General features: G+C 36.0%; 3 protein-coding genes across 4 annotated transcripts; 1 reads left to right on the forward strand and 2 right to left on the reverse strand.

The window, feature by feature from the left end:
- Positions 1-450: 450 nt before the first annotated feature.
- Positions 451-6960, reverse strand: LOC132312581 (uncharacterized). Of its 2 annotated transcripts, none has more exons than XM_059811000.1 (14): positions 6445-6960; positions 5333-5466; positions 5073-5222; positions 4864-4975; positions 4444-4750; positions 3364-3577; positions 3001-3090; positions 2629-2884; positions 2363-2475; positions 1386-1484; positions 1255-1302; positions 1034-1144; positions 828-918; positions 451-712 (listed from the first exon to the last, which is right to left on the reverse strand). In XM_059811000.1, the coding sequence occupies exons 1-14, from the start codon at positions 6722-6724 to the stop codon at positions 600-602; spliced, it is 2118 nt and encodes a 705-aa protein (XP_059666983.1). In that variant the 5' UTR covers positions 6725-6960; the 3' UTR covers positions 451-599. The 2 variants fall into 2 exon arrangements, with proteins under 2 accessions (XP_059666983.1, XP_059666982.1); XM_059810999.1 differs by having other exon boundaries at positions 4408-4750; positions 6445-6959.
- A 789-nt stretch (positions 6961-7749) lies between these two features.
- Positions 7750-9833, forward strand: LOC132312582 (protein LPA2). The gene is made up of 2 exons (XM_059811001.1): positions 7750-8340; positions 9259-9833. The coding sequence occupies exons 1-2, from the start codon at positions 7866-7868 to the stop codon at positions 9411-9413; spliced, it is 630 nt and encodes a 209-aa protein (XP_059666984.1). The 5' UTR covers positions 7750-7865; the 3' UTR covers positions 9414-9833.
- Positions 9834-12952: 3119 nt separating this feature from the next.
- Positions 12953-14845, reverse strand: LOC132314501 (uncharacterized). Its single transcript, XM_059813359.1, has 2 exons — positions 13792-14845; positions 12953-13485 (listed from the first exon to the last, which is right to left on the reverse strand). The coding sequence occupies exons 1-2, from the start codon at positions 14843-14845 to the stop codon at positions 12953-12955; spliced, it is 1587 nt and encodes a 528-aa protein (XP_059669342.1).
- Between the last annotated feature and the right edge of the window lie 5317 nt (positions 14846-20162).

The following is a 20162-nucleotide window of genomic DNA, read 5'->3' on the forward strand; positions in this document are numbered from 1 at the left end:
ACTGAAGGAAGTAAATACAGCATGTTGATGAAACAATAAATTGACAGTATCATTTAAGCAACTTCTTCCTCCTACAATTAGTGGATGTCCATGCTCCTTTGCCATAATTAAATCTAAAAAAGCAATTATATAGTCGCTCAAGGTTTCCTGAAGAAGTGAAGCATACCAATGTTCTTATTTTGCATTTATTCTCAATGGAGTGGAATAAGAGCCCTAAGCCTTTAGGTTATTCAGTAATGCTTTGGTTCTTGCGTGTTCAGTCCTCTTGTCATAGGCTGGTCTACCCAATATATCAAGACCTCTCGCCCTGAGCTAGCTGCTAATGCAATTCTAGCAAATTCACAACATGCACACACATTTTCTATTTAAAGTTTGCCACTGCACTGGAACTTTTTTCCCCACAAAGGCAAATAATTGAAAAAAGCAAATAATTTGGTCAATACTTTACAATATTTAACAAAAGAATCAGATATTCACATTGATCTATCTGAACGTGGGGCCTTCGCATTCAGATCCTAGTTAGAATTCAAAAATCTTAAATTGTGTACACTTCGGGGAGATCGTAGGTGGTCTTTTCAAGGCAAATAAAAGAATTGATCCTACTTGCTTTCTAACAATTTCTCAACACAAAGAATTTTCTTTTCCACGGTCACTACCCATTCCTGGATGATTGAATTCACTTCTTCCGGCCGCTCATCATGAGGGCAATGGCCTGTGAATATCAACCACCACCTCAGAAAAGGTAATATTTGGATTAAAGAAAATGTGCAATATTCTTTTAGCAGGTAAAACAATTCAAGCGATAACAACCAAAGTGTCAGACTTACCGGCATCTAATTCTCTAATTACAATTCCCTTGAAGTGCTCCCTAAGCATAGCCAGCTTTGATTTGGAGTCGGAGAGTGGATCTTTCAATCCCTAATGGTTAAAAAGTCAATTAAACCGAAAAAAAAAAGGGAGGGGGGGGAAGGGGTTAACGAATAAATCTTTACAAAGAGCAATCCTTATTTTTTGCCACAGCTGGAGATCTAACCTGTATAACGAGAACCTTTCTCTCAAATCCTTTCAGAAGATAGTTGAGAGGAATTGAAAGATCGAAGCCAAAGATGCTTTCCAGAACCACTACCACACCAGGATCATATGACTAATAATTGTTAAGGAGATGCGTGTGTATATCTAATTTGTGAGCCTTGCAGAGATGTTGAATTGATTGATGTAGACAAGTAATTAACGTTGCAATAACAAGAAGGATACTGCTCTTATCATTTCATTAATAAGCCAATCATCAGCTCTCTCCCTTTTCTGGAGAGGGTAATGTGGTTAAAACAATATATGACCAAAAGCAATTTAGTAAAGTTGGAGACTGTTACAAAGGGCACACTTACAATGGGGTAGCAGTCCTTCACTGTGTTACTGATTATCAACCTCAAGTAGAACAAAAGGAGTCTCGCACCTAACCGTGCAGCCACTGAACTTTTCCTTTCCTGAAATATTTATGAAACATTGACTTTTAGCTGATGAAATTAGAGGTTCAAAATAATTATGAAACATTGACTTTTAGCTGATGAAATTAGAGGTTTAGAATATAAGAAACTCTTAACAGAGTGACAATCTTCAGAGAGAGATTTTTGGGAAGCAAAATAGATTGTTAGCTATGAGACATTCCAAGTACCAAGTCGCATGGACAGCTTTCAGTTCTATGGAATATTATATCCTGAGAATGTATGGAAAACCTCCCATTACTCCCAAGCTTGGATGACAATGGAGAAGCAAATATGAACTCATTCTAATTTCTAACAGAAGTTCTCTATAAATGCAAGCCATGCACACCTCATCCATCTCATATGATCATTCATCAATTAATGCATGCTTCATCCAAAAGAATTTAAAACTCATTTCCTTGATTCAGTGTCATTTCATAAATGTATCCAACCACCACAATGGGATGTTACACGTTAAAGTTGTGTTGTTCTTTATGTTAGAACAATCAAAAAAGAATATTCACAATGTCAGGAAAACCTAAACAGCAAAAAGGATTAAGCTGTCAACTCGAATTCTGAATCACCTTTCATTACATAACAGGGCTCCTACTGGTAACCAGAGAAAATTATAATGGATCCTAAATGCTTGAAAAAGGAATGATTTCTTTCAATATTTTAATTTGCCCATAAAACAGTGATAATGCAACCATAAAATAGAGTCAAATAGATTGCCAAAAAATTCCAGTTAAGAACCTACTCAAAAGCCATGTATACTCGCAACAGCTGGATATAAAAAATAGCAGATTTTAATGACACGGGCAGCATATTTTATAGGGATACTGTAGGTGTTAAGGGCTTTTGCATAATCTTTAAGCTCTTACTTTAGAGACCAGCACAGAAGAATAGCCTGGGACAACATTGCCAGCGCTGTTAATTAGGACAACAGACTTGGCTAAAGCAGGCCAAAGACCAGCAACAATAGCAACAAAATATCCTGGGAATCAATAATAATAATAATAATGAGTTAATTAGAGAAATCTTTGCAAAGTTGTGCATTGAAAGGGGTGCGTGCGTATATGAGGGGTTGAGGTGGGGTTTGGCTTTATGATAAGATTTAAGAAAGATACAACTCGGAAATTGAACATACCACCAAGTGAGTTTCCAACAAGATGAACTGGTTCTCTCACAACTTCAATGATGAAATCTCTGAGCAATTCAGCCCACATGAGCTCAGTGTACACAACATTTGGCTTTTCTGATTTGCCAAATCCTAGAAGTGTGATGGCCCAAACTTGGTTACCACCTTCAGCTATACCATTTATATTGTCACGATAATGCTCCAAAAAAGCACCAAAACCATGCACGAGAAGTATAGCAGGCCCTTCATGACCAGCAACTGTATACTGGAAAATAAAAATTAATTTGCAAGTGGAATTTACAATAGAAAAATTAGAACTTAAGCTTTGTTAAACCTGTCCAGATTAATGAGTGCACTCATTTGACTAACACAACCACTCACCTGAATCAAATTGCCTTTCCATCTCCAAAACCGAATAGGGTATGTTCCTCCAACAATTAATTGACATTTTGAAGCCATTAGCCAATACCACTGCCAAAGAAAAAAAATCAGCTAAATGTTAAAATAAATTCAGTATAAACATGTCAAATCCTCAAATCAAGGACTCTGAAACTATCATATCACATCAAGGCCGGCCCCACGCAGGGCTTTATTGGAACCTGTGGTTTGGAGGTGGTTTCAGGTATTGAAGGAAAAGCCTTGCCCCCGAAGGGGTGGGAACACCCTCCGTTAACGCATACACAAAAAAAAAAAAAAAAAAATGTGCATCACCAGTATGAAGGAGCTATAGTCAAAATCGTATACCTCCATTGAGCAAATAGTATCAACTGCTGCAGTAACAGTGGCTGCTGAATAGCCAAACGGAGACAGAAATCCAGCATTTCGTTCTTTCTCATACTTGATAGCTTCATAATGCACTCTTCTTCTAGATATGATCCCAAGACAAAGTGCAGGACCAAAGAGGGTACCAAATGAAGCTCCTTCTCGACTTTCAACACTGAGTAACTTTTCATGTACCCTGTAATGGAATTAATCCAAAATAACACCATTTCAAATGTATATTTTAATAATTATTTAGATTACATCTTTCAAAGAATCAAAACTATAAAGCATAAGAGTATAAACAAGTAAAAAATAAAGAGCATAATCCACCCCATCCCCAAAAGAGACAAAAGAAAAACGAAAATAACCACATCTTTATGCTCAAACCTTAGTTGCTATTGTGGTTCTGGTACCCATCACAGCAACTAAATCACCAATTGGTCGCTTAAATAGCCATGAAAGATGACCCATGTGATTTAACAACGCCAATGACTAAGAAAACAATGTCATTCTATGAATTTTTTTAAAACTAAGGATAAAAAAATTGCAGCTTTCTTACAATGCAGACCTGCCAACCAAACGAATAAGCTTAACAAACATTTTGGACTGGAAATCTTCCATATAAAGTAAGATGGCTAAAGAGTTCAATATCAGAAGAACAAGAACAGTAAAAAATTACAGTAACCAAAGCAAACAGTCATCATAGGTGATACAATTGGCATCAACCTTATTTTTGCCTGTCATTTTGCTGAAAGCATTCAATTAATCAGTACAAACTACAAAACCAAACAAAAAATACATCCATATGTATCTATGTATGTACTATGTATCTATGTATATAAGATGAATGAAATGATTCTTTGGAATAGTGTTGGTCAGAGACAGATTAGCAACAAACACGTTTTTTTTTTTTTTTTTTGGGGGGGGGGGAGATGCAATAAAATGCCAATTTTCATTGGAAAGCCGCAAAAAAACAAAAAAAAAAAGTTAAATAAATAAAGCTCAGATCAACAAGTCACCACATACTCCTGCCAGTCATCCCGGACGGTACCCTCCAAGTACCTCAAATATGCAGCCAATGCATTCAATACAGCACTTGTCCCACCTCCAACTATATTCCCTTTTTGTGTTGGGAATGCAGATTTTTCTGTTCTTCTGTTTCGGGCATACTTGTAATTCAAATTGTTTTGATTGCTTTCTGCTGATTTTAATAAACCCAACACTTCAATCAGGTTATTTGGCTGCACAACCTCATCTTTTCCCAATATGGTTTCAGCTGAAGCCTCCTTGATTGAAGACCAATTATCTTCTAATTTTCCCAGATTTTCATTCATAAATTTCTTTAAATCATGTAGTGTGGGTAGAGAACCTGATTCAAAACAATTATCATTTTCCCATGCCTGAAAATTTTGGAAGAGGACAAACTAAATTTGAAAGAAATGAAGACAAGCATTATGAAATATAAAGACATTAGGAACCTACCCCAGGTCAAATCCATCTCTAAATCAAGTAATTTTGGGGGCAAATTTGGGGAAATTACAGGGATTTTTAGTTCCTTGAAGTCATGGTGTGATGCTGGCAGGTCATTCAAATTCTGGAGACAAAAATAAGTGATGAACCAATCACACATCAAGGAGTCATAACACGAATTCTGATGACTATATAAAAGACAAAATGCAACATAAGGTTACCTTAATGTCATATAGTGGAGTGGTCCATTGTACAATTCTTGGGCTCCCCTCTGGAAAAGAAACAGTTGCTAAGGTCTCTTTAACAAGATCCATCATTATACTCAAGTCATACTCTACCTCTTCTTCTGCAAATACATCGATAGCTTTCACCTGTTGCAATCCTCAGTGATGAATGTAAGAAAATGAGTTGATGAGTTCTTGATATTCACCTCATGCCTGGCGAGTTAAAATCGCAGTAAGAAAACCTAGTATGTAACAACCTCTTTTACAAGTTCTCCTATGACCTTTTCTGCATTCCCGAACCTGATCATCAGATCAGAACCCTGGTCCTTCATAGACTTCCTTAAATCCTCCACAGCAAAAAGGACGAGTTCAAGCATTTCATCAGAAAAGCCTGCATTCAATATGACAAGAATCAACATACTCGAATTCACAATTTCACATTATAGAATGAGAACCAACTTACGTGATCTCATCCTAAAATCATATCGGGCACACTAATGTCCTCATCTGTTAACAAATACATGGTCAATACTAGAATAGAATGGCCCATATTATATAGAAGCATAAATGTGTTAGGATAGAATAAATATTTTTTAATAGTGGCCACTGAAAAGCTTCTTTGATATCTCCATGTATACAAATAATAAGGATATGGCCCCCCAAAAATTTTCAAAACCCCTAAAAATTAGGCTTTGTGTAAATAGTGATTATAAAATAGTCAAAAGATTAAGCCGATCCTACCAAAAACTTTCAAATTCTTCTTATAAATTCCCTAAATTTATATAAAATTTCAGTATGCTCCACCACCTACTACAGTTGTTTGTTTGTATCACTACTTCATCCTAAATGTTTAAATCTTCCGCACTAAAAGGCAGGCACAATCCCCTATGGGCAAAAGGGCAAAAGACAGTAAGAAATCAAAGATTCATCTCTCACCATAATGAGCTTAAGCATGCCTATGGGGTCTTCCCAACAAAAGATTATGGTAATATCCACTTGATTCATCTGTAAGAACTCAAATTGGTAAAAGTTACAACTTTAATTCTTTAAAACTTGGATCAACATTTTCATCACTATCATATCTTAATTTTCAAATTTTTCTTCAGAAAAATTGAATCAATTTCATAAATTAAGCACATGGGTCCTCTTAATACCATCAGAATACTTCCTTTCAACCTTCAGCAATCAATTTTACATTACATTTTAGGTTTCTAGTGATGCATATACCTAATTCAAATTGAAGCCAACAGATTAAATGCCATATTTCAGTTGCAACAAACAACAGAAATTTGAAACCCAGAACAACTAATAAAAACCTAAGACAACATATCTATGATTTTAAACAGAGAGGTAGAGAGAGAGAACCAACGCGAAAGAATCCGGTGATCGAAGACATAAAGAGGAACAACCGTCCGATAACGCGACACAGCGACAAGTCCTGGATGGTCGTCGACCCTGAGGTCGTGCTTAAACCAAACAACCGCCGCACTGCCATTCTTTCCGGCACTCGATTCTGTTGTCTCTCGGGCCTTCATTTTGACTATGACAGAAAACGAAGAAGAGTGGAATCGATTTCTTGGAAAATACTTGGTAGGGTTTGGCGAGAAGGGTAAGGGGGAGAGAAAGCGCTGGAAATCAACAAGAGCCATGAATGAACGATAAAGGAAGAGAGATATAATGAGAGAAGAGGAGGTTTAGAGTTTGAGTGAAGCTCGACCGCCGTCAATAACTTGACAGAACCTTTATATGCAGTAAATATCTAGGGGTTTTACATGGTTACTTGTAGAGAGAGAGGGGAGGTTGTGGAGGAGAAAATTAGGCGAAGTTGTGGTTGAGTATTGCGGAGATGGAAACGACTGAAGCTGTGTCGACAATCAAGAGAAAAATTGGAGAAACCATTCTTACCGAGACGCAATATATATATATATATATATATATCTATAAAATAAAATAAAATAAAATAATTACAGGAAAAAAAAAAAAAAAAAAAGTAGATGTGGAGAAATGCACTCCGATAGTGGCACATAAAACAAAGTCTTCTAACCTATACTATTAAATTTAATAGTGTCAATTTTTTTGATAAATATAAAATTAAAAATTTTGTTACATTTGTGTGTAAATGTCTATAGTGAAATTGTGAAACAACTTTCCAAAAAAATATATAAAGTGAAATCACACGTGATATTATTATGTGTTATGTCATTGTTTACATGTATTAGATGTCTCTACAGTGTAATGGGTTAGTGCCTTTAATGAATTTTAAAGTGACATGTTAGGACTCCCTTGACAAATTAACAAAAAAAATTAATAGTAAAGTAAAATTTTGTAAAATTTATTTGGACATTTAATTGATAGACACGAGGTTGGAGATTTTGAAAAAACTGTTTTCAAAAATGACTTTTCTAGAAATTATGATATTACTATTAATTTTTGGAAAAAGCTTAGTGGCCTTTGTCACAATTTTTTCTCTTTTCATGGTATCTCCTATAAGGATTTGTTCACGGTTTAAATGAAAGAAATACAAATAATAAAACTTATGGTATAGCATTTTCAATTAAACTTTAAGTCCCAAGAAAACACTAATTTTTATCTATTTGTAAAAGCATTTTAATGCTATGATATAAATGTTCCATTTGAAATCCACCTAAAAATAAATAAATAAATAAAAACAAAAAGTAACAAAAAAAACAGAGCATTTTCAACCTTTTCAATCCACCCTAGTGGAATGAAATCATATCGATAATTTAGAAAATTTGAGAGCCAGATTATCACCAACAAACTAAACCGAAAATGGCGCTCATAATCCACTCCTCATCATCATTTCTTACCAAGAAACCCCATCTCCTTCTCCACGCGAAACCTCTCCTTCTCTCTCCAGCCAAACCCTCACTCTTATCCATCAAATCTCAAGACTCCACCACACAACCTCCAAAACCAACCATCACCAGCCAACCAGCCGACGACACGTCATCCACTCTGAAGCCCAGCTCATCCGGCCTAGGGTTTGGCTCATCTTCATCTTCGTCTTCATCTTCTGCCAAATCAATCCCAGACCCAGCTAGTACCAAGAAGAAACAGAAAGGTAGGAGAGAGAGGGCATCCGTAATTCGCCGATCACCGGTGGAAAAACCCGGGTTTGTTTCGCCATCGCCACAAGAAGAGGCTCAATCCAAGGAGCAGGGCAGGAATGAGAGTGCTTTTCTTCTTGCTTGGTTAGTGCTCGGTTCGATTATTCTGATCGAGGGCATTGTTCTTGCTGCTTCAGGTATAATTTCCAAATTTTATTTGAACTATTTATGTTCAATTTTGTGTTTACTTTTATGAAAAGTACTTGATTGATCAATGATCACAGGGATTTTTAAGTGTCTGTTAAAATGATGTTGATTAGTTATTGATTTGTTCTATAACCGGGATTCCGTCTTTCAATACCATTCAAAATTTTTATAACAATGGATTTATTTCATATGAATAAACATTTATAGATAAGGGCATACCCTATTTAAGAAGTTAGCAAGTATGAGAATTACCTGATCCATCTTTCAATGTAATTATTTGGCTTGTCTCCAACTCATTAACACGATTATTTAAGTAAACTCTGCTAATCAACTTACATTAACACTCACCGCCAAAGTGGAAGGTAGAGGGTTTAAGTCTTGCCGGTGACAAAATTGGGTGTGTGAAGTACTTGCCAAAAAAAAAAAAAACTTGCATTACCATTCGGTTTTGAGGAAGAACAGTTTTGCTATTTCCCAAATGATATCATCTTTTAATAAAATTATTGAATATATAGTGTGCATGGAAACCGAACATTTGGAAAATGCGTCCTACTTCCTATACCCATATGTTTAAAAAATGCTTCTTGTTCTACTTTTCAAGTTGTGTCCACCACAACCACAACCTCAATTTGTGGCTATGGATATGGCCACCCCTTTGAAGCATAAAATTCTCAGTAAATTGTTGATATACTTGGATTGGTAGTATGTATAGTTGTTTTTTCCTACCCTCGCCATCTCCCCATCATTGACAAATGTAGTTTTTAGTCTAGCATGTTCCTTAAGACAAGGAGTAGATTTGAAATAAATAAAAAAAAAAAAGGGCTGGCAAATGAATCTTGTTTCATATATGGTAGTTAAGATGTTTATTGCTTCCAAATTGTAACCAATAAGAGATCTTATGTTTACAGGCCTCTTACCGGAAGAGTGGGACAAATTCTTTGTGAAGTATCTGTACCCATCTTTTACCCCAACAGTCTTCCTTTTTGTTGCTGGAACAGTTGTGTATGGAGTGACGAAGTATCTGCAGAATGAGAAACTCACAGGTCCAAATGATCGTTCGTGAATGTAAACTGGTGTTTCTGGTTTGTAAGATAAGGCGACTCTTACAACTTACTAGGGACTGCTGATTAGTTTGTTCTTCTTATACCCTTTGCCTGTAGTGCCTTTCTTGATGGACCGTATGTACAATATCATGACCAATATCAAATTGAAAACTTCTACAGAGATTTTCCATAATGGAGTCACATATAGTGGGTGCTTGGAGTTGAATCTGTATGCATAATTTTCTAGAGGGAAGTGGCCATCCGATGTACCTCTATATGCAAATTGGCCCTTCAAATTATTCTCTGTGTTGTCTCCATATTTAGATTAATCTTTTCAGGGTGAACTGTTTCAGAATTTTTCTAAGTTGCCCCTGTAAATTCTAATAACGGAAGTTTGATCTCCATAAATCAAGACTATATTCATTTTTTTCTTCTTTTAATTGGTTTATTTGAATAACCATGTGCTTGCATTTGCTTACACAGTTACACCAGTGCTCTTTTTTTTGTCAACTCTTTCAACTGGGAGCATCTTAAGATCTTTTTTATTTCTTTTTCTTTTTTCCCATTTTTGCCAGATTTGCCAACACTTGGAGTTCTTAGTGTGTTGTACTGCTGGTTTGAGGTGCAACATAGCTTTATAGTGTCTCCAAGTTTATAAGGTATAAATAGAGTAATGTGAATGTCGATTAGATAATATTATATATGGCTGTAAGACACTGACTCAAAGGTCATACAAATTATCTAATATTTGACTACTTAAGAAACTGAAATGCAATGCATGGGTGTAAGTTCCATCAGGATAATAGGTATCTGACATTGCAAAAAGTTGAAGGACTAATAGTGTCCTTGTTAGTGTTATTAAAAAATTAAAAACAAATAGTGTCCTTGTTACTTAGATATCGAGGTAATGGCTTGATAGTTGAGTCAATGTTCAGGTTTGGGACAGAGCGAATTGTTGAAAGCTCAATTAATGTTTGCTGAATTTCCTTAAAATGTAATTACACATTACAAGGAAAATAATTAGCAGTAATTGCTGCACATCCTTCCATTGAAGAATGTATAACCAAACCAACCATTATATCAAATACTAAATTGAAATCATGAAAGTGCTAATACTGTTACTGTTTTTACCTTTTCTTTTGTTCTTTAAATCTTCTGTTTAGTTTTCTTATCATTGAACTTTTGTAAGCTTTGGAAGCTCTTTCTAGCTAATACTAGATTTTAATTTCTGGAGGACGATTGCTTGCACGATATACAGGTGTGAACCCTAAAATAAGCAGGGCTTTAGTATGATGTTTTCATTGTCTCATCAAGCATAATGGTATCTAATCAATTCAATTCAATTTTTTTAAAAAGTTTTGTAAACATTTAACCTTCACACCAGCATGGAACTCGTTGGTTGTTCAGGTGGGACTTGGTGAAGCAAAGTGGCTAAGATAAATCCCTTGCAGTTGCTGTTACCATTGCTCCAAGGAAGGCCTTCAGTCTCTGGCAAAGCAATTACATGGCTTATGTCACAGTAATATTAATTTATAAAGCTTATCTAACATTATGGACAAACTATTCCTCTTATTTTATTTATTGATTTTTAATCACTTGGAATTCATACATTAAGAGTTTGTTGTGTCTGTCACTACGCTTGAAAGATAATTCTGCTCAAGTATCTTCTTTCAGTTGAAACATCCATGGAGGTGGAAAGGTCATTCTCTTGAAGCCAATCATGAACTTGAATCCCATAAAATTAGTGCATTATTGATTGAATTATGTGATACCTTTTTTGATACGAAAGTAGTGTATAATTGAAATTTTCAGTGATAGCAGGAACATTTAGAACCCTATTTTCACCCTTACAGTTTTCAAGGCATCTCTTTTTAGTTTAAATTATGAATTTTTCACCATCTTTTTTGTGTGTGCAGATTGATGAAGCTGGAAGATTTTGTATCTTTTTCCAGGATTATTTTATGCATGTGGCCTCTCTTAAATGTGATATATAGCAAATTGCAGTCTACATCTACAAGAAACATGTGAATGAGCATTTAAATGGGTCATTAAGATTGAACCTTCTTCTAGATCTTGGTATTTGGAATTGTGATAGACTGATAGTTCGCGTGGAAACCTGTCTGATAAACAAAAATAGAAAATAAAATTTCCTTTTTGACATTTCTCCATCAGTTTCAGTGAATGAAATTTAACTTCTAATTTTATTCTCAGGATGTCCAAAGGTTTGGCAGGCTCGAGACCTTTGGAATGACAACTGTATTTCACATTGATTGTTGAGTATTCAAACTCTGTATACCAGGCTAATTCTCTTGCACTGATGAGCTTTTAAAAAAGAGTAGGGTGATTCAACCTTATTTAGTCCCTTGTCACTTTGTGACTGAAAGGTTTCTCACTTTGAAAGCCACATGAAGGTAGCTTCCTCTTAACAAACTTTGTAAAAGAAATTGCATAGCCCTATGGATCAGTTTGACTTGTGTCCACAATGATCATTTCGAGTGACTGATTATGGGAAAAACAGAGATTGACGCATCAGTTACATACTTCTATGCTCCATGCTTCTCAATTACACTTGCTTGTATCTATTAGATTCTATGGAAATTTTACAGGGACCAGCCAGCATCTAGAGTTTCCACTTGCATAATTGGTCACTCGTACTTTTATGCATAACTTCAACATATAGAACTTAATGCTATGTGGTAAATAGAGAGCTTGATTTAGACAATTAAATTTTTGGAAAGCTTCTGAAGGCACAAAATTGGTTTGAAGAAGCATATCATGGGAACTAACAATTCCCATAGAGTCAGGATGAAGCTTTGGCTTTTCTTACACTTGTTACACAAAGTGCCCCACCATGGCGACAAAAAGGTGATGTCCTCATCCCTACTGAGAACAACACATTGACTACCCGCATTCTGCTGAAAACAACAAACAGCAGCTCCCTTGCTGTTATATAGCTGGTGAGCATATATATTCCTTAAATTCCTGGTAGTTACGTTTACTAACTTTTGGGAGTCATTTTCGTCATTATTCTTTAGTTTTATTTTATTTTATTTTATCCTTATGCTTTGACAATGGAATCACATTACTATTGAAGTGGACAACCGGGTCATCTTAAATTGCATGGCCTTTAGTGCGACAAAGTCACTTCTTTGCCTTCGAATCAAATATGCCTTACCTGGGCACTATGTCAGTGGGGGCTTTTGTAAGTTTATCGAATTTGTGTAGGCACTCTTATATTATTGACCCTTCCCTGCATCAAATCCTTCTACAAGTCATCTAATTATTGTTTTCGTTGAAGTGTATAACTTCAGCCATTGGATCCATGACCACGCTAAGCACAATTTTGATATAGATAGTTTGGAATGTGAGTTGAAATGCAGAAGCTTGTAAGTTGGATGTACCTGTTTCCAAGGGCGGATCCAGGATTTCTCATTGGGGTGGGCTAATATTAAATATAAATTTAATAACAAAATTTCTTAAGCCAAAAAAAAAACAAAAAAACATAACATAGATAAATATTTTAATATTTAAATATTTAAATTCAAATATTACAAAATATCTATCTAAGTTGTGCTCGACGAGTCTTTAAAGACTCGAATTCATCAATAACAGATTCCAAGTCAATTTTCCAAACAAACTCTCGTTTAAGATTGATGGTCATGCAGTCAGCAAGAAATTTATCTCCAATCCTGCTACGCGTCGATGTTTTAACACGTTTCATGCCTGAAAATGCTCTCTCCATAGTTGTTGTAGGAACAGGAAGAGTCAACACAAGACGAATCAATCTGTCAACCAAAGGGTAGTACGCAAACTTCTTGCTTACAACTAGTTCCCGACTTAAATCAGTAAGAGAAGAAATATTCTGAAACTCGAGATCACTAGATACATCAAGTTGATAGTGCATCAATTGAAACTTCAATGTTTTAACATCTTGGCTAGTGAAGTCCCAAGGATAGAATTTCTCAGCAAGATTGCATATCTTTTCCACGTTAAAAGATTTAAAAGAATCACTAGGATCCAAAGCCGAGCTAAGAGTAAGAAGTTCCACTACTGCATTGTTGAATCTATGTTCTAACTCTATCAACTGTAAATCTATTGCAGAGTTGAAAATGTCAAAGTGATAATGATGCTAAACTGTAATATGATCGAGAACTCAAATCAGGTATATCAATGTTATGTCGATTGCAAAATGACACCACATTGGCAAGAAAAATATCCCAATCGTCTTTTCTGAATTTTTGAAGGAGATTTTTAGTTGATGAGACTAATTTCAAAGCATTAAGAATGTCTTGAGATTTGCATTGCAAGGCTTGACAAAGTGTGTCAATGAATCCCATAATGTTATCCATTAGGTGTAAAATAAATATGAATTCAAAGCTTCTCATTACCTTGTAAAACCTGAAGCTTGCCCACGTATTTGTTGACTTTGTCCACCATTTCTAAGACTTTCAACAACTCTGCAAGATGCATTATACACATCAATCAAATCCTTCACAGAATCATAATGTGAGCTCCAACGAGTAGCTCCAGCTCGATGCAAGGTGCCAATCTGATTAGCCCTTTTACCAGATTCACGTTCACATGTGCTCAACATACATGCAATCTCATCCCTTTGAAAATATTTTAATTCAGCAAGACGATTAGGAGAAGAAGCAACAAGATTGACAATACAAGTTAGGTGAGAGAAGAATTGCCAAATATTCGTCTCATCTTTTGCTGCTGCAACTAATGCTAGTTGTAATCGATGAGCAAAATAGTGGACATAATAAGCAAATGGGCAATCTTTAAGAAATAATGCTTGTAGTCCATTCCATTCACCGCGCATATTACTAGCACCATCGTACCCTTGACCTCTCAAATTTTGAATTGAAAGATCAAACCGACCAAGAATAACACATATTGCATCCTTAAGCGTAACTGCTGATGTGTTTTCAACTCCCACAATGGCAAAAAAGCATTCCATTAGTAAGCCATCATGCTTGACATATCTTAAAACAAGAGCCAATTGCTCTGTATTAGACTCATCTTGTGTTTCATCAACAAGAATACAATATTTACCTCCCGCAATTTCATCACAAATCATTTTTCTCACTCTATTTGCAAGAATATGAATAACCTCTTTTTGAATTGATGGAGCAATGTATTGGGCATTTTGTGGAACATTGTTTAAGATAAAACTTGAAAGTTCATCATTTCCTTCCGCTTTGCACTTTAACACTTCAATAAAATTCCCACGATTCAATGAACTTGAACTTTCATCATGGCCTCTAAAACCAATTCCTTGCAATGCTAGCAAGCGAACAATTTCAATAGTTGCTTTAAGCCGCATTCGATTATTCAAAACCTCCTCTTTTGATTGGGCATTCAACATTTTATCAATATGTTGTGCCGATTTCTTGAAATTCCCATATAGCATGGCACATTTTGTATGTGGTGATGATTGAAGTCCCATGTGTTTCAAGAATACACAATTTTTTCCATCATTAACTTTCTTCCAACCGCTAAATCCACCAAACCCTATATTAAGTAATTTTATTAAGAAAAAATTTGGAATAATATATATATATATATATATATATATATATTTTGAATAATTAAAGAAATGACTTACTTTAAATATCAATTAATCCAATTTGTTGTGCACTTGTGTTTTATAGAGTCTGAACTCTGAAGTGATTAAAGATTGAAAGCAATTCCAATTTGTTGGCCTTCAACAATTTCTGCAAAAGGAGATCCAATTAGAAATTGTGTGATTCAATTCAATTTGTTGACTTTTAAGTAATTTACCTAAATCAAAAAATATCAATCAATTAACTAAACCCTATATTAAGTAATTTTGTTAAGAAAAAATATGGCATAATATATATATATATATATATACGTGGAATAATTGAAGAAATGAATTATGAGTCATTGAGTTACCTTGAATATCAAATTATCAATTGATCGTGCACAGTGATGAATCAAGAAAGTAATTCCAATTTTTTGGGTAGGATCGTAGGACCATGGGAGGCTGAAAAGGAAAGCCTAAAATATGAAATGATTTGCACAAAAAATTAAAATCTGAAGGACTGAAGTCTGAAGGAGCTGAAGTGCCAAATGTGGGACAGTGGTGGCCGGGACTGTGGGAGGCTGTAAAGTGTAAAGCGTGAAATGATTTGCCCTAAGTTTTTATTATTTTTTTAATTTTTTTTTTCTGGTACCCATCACGGGGTTATTTAGTTTAGGCCTTTCTTTTATTATGGTATCTGAGTTGAAGTTGGGCTTCATTAGGTTTTTGGAGTGGGCTAGTACTATTAACTTTTTTTTTTTTTTTTTTTTTTGGACTGGGCTGATATATTAGTATAGTAAAAAAAAAAAATTTTTTTTTTGGGGTGGGCTACAGCCCACCCTTGTGTCCTCCCTTGCCTGTTTCCCCGGAAAGGTATTGTATAAGAACCTTTTGCCCTAGATTGTGCAAGACTGCTTAATTATTGATAAATGCTTAGAATTGCATATTATGAGTATTAGAAACAAGATGTTCCAAATCTTCCTCAATGCTCTGTTGTTGAACTAAAACAAATTTAAGTAGAAATATTCACCAGGGTTTCTCATGCAGCCATACTAACTGATAGGGAAAAATAAACCTAACCTATATTGACCTAATAATAGAGGCAACTAAGTGTTGACCAGTCGCCAAATCTCTTCTACTTCTGAAAGATAATATTTCGTTATCAAGGATAACGATTTCTATTGGATACATTCCATGGGATAATGACAAATCTTATCAAGGATAAGATTTCCATGTGATAAGTTCCATGAGATAAGGATTATGATATTCCCTTATCAAGAATAAGGGAAGTGACGATAAATAGAAAGATGACTCGAGAATAAGGTACGAGAAAAAACTATTAAACAGAATATTACATAATGATTATGGGATACGATTACAAGTACTAACTTGATCGTCGGATGGTCCTGGGCTGGCACCCCACCGGTGTTATTCGAGGTGACCTCCCTTTGTTTTGCAGGTAAACGCCGTCGTTCTGAGTCGCGAGAATTTTTGCATCAACAACTGGCGCCATCTGTGGGAACCGATTAGTTCTCTGAAGAAATAATAATCCTAACAGGACTTGGCTCGGACGGCAAGACAAAAGTTTTCGATCATGGAAACCATCCCAAAGTCATCAGTTGACAACGGGTTTCTATGTTCTAATATAAGGACGGGTCTCTACATTATGATTACCCTTATATCATATTGGGGGCAAAACGGTGGGTTGCGTGATGTCACCCAGTGTACGATGACAATAATCAAAATTTGGCACGTCGACCGAGGCAGTCCAATGTGGTGTTTTCCATTTAGCGATGCTTGGTCCCCTTACTACTGAGGTTTGGTCGTTTAAGACCAAACTCTATCTCATATCTGGCAGCAGCCAACTACCAAGGCCTAACGTTGAAGACTAAGGCCTGGTCCTTCTGCGTCTACATAAGTGAGTTGGTCTCCACCCCTCAAGAGGATCACTACCAACAAGGGGGTTTCTACCTACTAGTAAAGCCTCTACCACTGAGGATGTCTCTAGCAACAGAGTTTCATTACTCCGTCTGTTCGTGTAATCAGGATGGCCTTCTACACCCAAGAATGTATCGAGGCCTTCAGGTCCAAGAAGGTCTAATGTCCCTCCAGATCCCATGAGGTCTGTATTCTCAAGGAGGTTCTTACGTGAAGGGCGATCATTGGACCTAACGAGGTACTGGCCACCAGACCATCATCTGTCAGCCGTTGGGTACCACGCCCCCATCACACTAATCGCTGGACACCAAGCCTTCACCTACCAGACGACAGTCGTCACCTCTCTTCCTTTGCAGGAATTACTTATCGACTTCAGATTATACAGAATTTTGGATTGATAATCCATGGCAGGTTAATTTTCAATAATCATTTCTAACACAATTTAATATTTTTAGACAACCGTAAATTGTTGCAGCACCAGGTACCCTGTCCACTGTATAAACGTCTATAGAATGGGTCATCACCCAATATCTCACCATCGGGGGTAGAATAGTGGATTACACGATATCAATCGTCGATCTACATATGATGACAAGGTCTAGAAGATTGACGTACCAACCTTGGTACATCGAGCTAGTCGGGTTTCTAATCTCTCTCCTTTAGCGACCCCTCGATGGCACTAGTCATCTAGGACGAGAGGCAAACAACACATTCTTCCCTCATTAAAGGGACAAAAAGCCGACTACTCCTTCCACACAGAAGGGTGAGATAATTAAAGTTTCCTTCATTTACTAGAAAGACGAGACGACTACCTCTTGTATTAAAGGGGTCATCCTCCTTCAGACTGCACCTCTTTTCCCATAAAGGAACGAAGGGTCAATTTCATCTTCTTCCCTCGGTAAAGAGACGACAGGTTAACTACTCCCTTATTAAAAGTAGAGCTCACAAAGCTCGAGCAAATCCACTCCCCTTATTAAAAGGGGCAAGAAAGTAATCATCAAACATGCTTAGCTCAGTAGGACTTGGCATTCCCGACGCTTGACAAAAATCTAATTCCCTTACTATATGGATACAAGGGATGATAATGAGTGTCTTGTATTAAAAGGACCCGGGCAGAATGAATCCCGTAATTAATATCCTCGTACTATAAGGGATAATAAATAAATATCTTGTACTACAAGGACCTGGGCTGAATGAATCTCGTAATTAATATCCCCGTACAATAAGGGATAGTAAATAAATGTCATGTACTACAAGGACCCGGGTTGAATGAATCCCATAATTAATATCCCCGTACTATAAGGGATAACAAATAAATGTCTTGTACTACAAGGACCCAGGTTGAATGAATCCCGCGATTAATAATCCCATACTATAAGGGATGGTAAATAAATGTCCAGTACTACAAGGATCCGGGCTGAATGAATCCTGTAATCAATATCCCCTTACTATGAGGTATAATAAATAAAAATTCCTTACTAAAGGGACGAGCTGAGTAAAGCTCGTAAAATTTAATTCCCTTATTAAATAAGTGACGATCTGAGTGAAGCTCATACAATTTATTCCCTTACCAAGGGAAGAGTACACAAGAATACCAAAAATAGTACACAGGGGCAGAGTACCCAAGGGTACCAAAAATAGTACCAAGGGGAAGAATACCTGTGATACTCCCGGATTTCCGGATGCGGGTTGGCCAGGCCCATGTCCGATTACCCGAGGACATCAAACCAATTAGCAATTAACGAACACAGAATACAATTAATATAATAGGAACGAATAAAAATTTTGCTGAAAAGAAACTAAAACGAATATCATTTATTGAAAATCCTCAGAAATAAAAATTTTATAAATAAGAACTAGTTTGATACATCCAACTTCTTCTCCACTTCTAATACAACTCGGGAATCCAACTCGTGGACCCTTACTAAAAATCCAATACTGAAAAATGAATAATTGAAAAGAAATCCAATGCTAAACCATGAGGAATACTCCTACATCGTCGGTAGAGTGAGTGACCGTCTCTGCTCAGTACGAACAAGTCTAAGTCTGGAACTGATGAGTACCTGAAAAATAGTAGTGGGTCAAGCCCACGAACAAGTTCTAATCTACTACAATCCAAGCAGAGACTCGATACGCATATACATTCTAACCAACTCAACTACAGCTAATAGTCCGTACATATGTATATTCACACTACAAGACTTTCACTGGGCTATGAAGAGGGTCTCAACATGAATAGAAGGCAACATGCGAAAACGCACCCATAGGTGGGCATGAGTACCTGAACCTAAACAGGGTATACCTCAACCCTCACAGCCAGCTACGCATCCTATTGCATATATGCACCCTAACCGTCGACGCTGAGACTCAAGCTCACATCGCGGTATCATAAAACTATATTTAAACTCCGTTCCTAACCATCCACAATAAATCCAGTAAGTCGTTCGGCGTATTCAACCGCACCAACTCATAAATATAAGAAGGATTTTATTTAATAACCCGTGCCCTTATTCCAAAATAGGTTGGACTGAGTATTTTGAATCAGTCGGTCCCTAGTATGCCACCGTCCCATACCGGCGCATACAATCCACAAAATCCATATAATTGATAGAACAGGTAAAACTATTCACCAATTACATCCATAAGGTAGGAATTAGCGCTTTGAGCTAAACCATACCTAGTATGTCACCGTCCCATACCGGTGCATACAATCCTCCATATCCGTGTAAATTACAATAAATAATAAGCCAGTAATTTACAGTCCAAAACCAAATATTCTTACCATTGCAGAAGAGTATTTAGTATTTCAGCAATTTAAATCCAAAATCATGTAAATTACAACCGATACATAACAGTTTAGTAATTTACAATCCAAAACCAAAATCCAAATAATTGCAGAAAGAAGATTAAAAATCTCGTAATTAAAATCCAATATTAATCCATGTAATTGCATCAAAGAATTTAATATTCTAACAATTAACATCCAGAACATGCATAGTTCCAATTTAATATAACAATGACTCTATCATGTATTTAAAATAAGTTCTATAATCATATTATAGTCCAATAAATCGCTAAATTAATTTAAGCAATTTAATTCCTTCCATCCGGTAACAGCGTACTAAGTTGTATACTTATCTTCTGTTTTATCTTTTAGCACAGAACCACACCCTATGCCACAAGTCCAATTTATTAATTAAAATACTTCACAGTGCATTTAAAATAAATTTAGAATCATTTTATAGGACCCTAAACTGTTAGATTAAAACTAATCAGTAAA

Source organism: Cornus florida, unplaced genomic scaffold (genome assembly GCF_030987335.1).
Source record: "Cornus florida cultivar Cherokee Brave unplaced genomic scaffold, ASM3098733v1 CherokeeBrave_3.0.0_Hap2_Chr06, whole genome shotgun sequence".
In the NCBI taxonomy this organism is placed as follows: Eukaryota; Viridiplantae; Streptophyta; class Magnoliopsida; order Cornales; family Cornaceae; genus Cornus; species Cornus florida.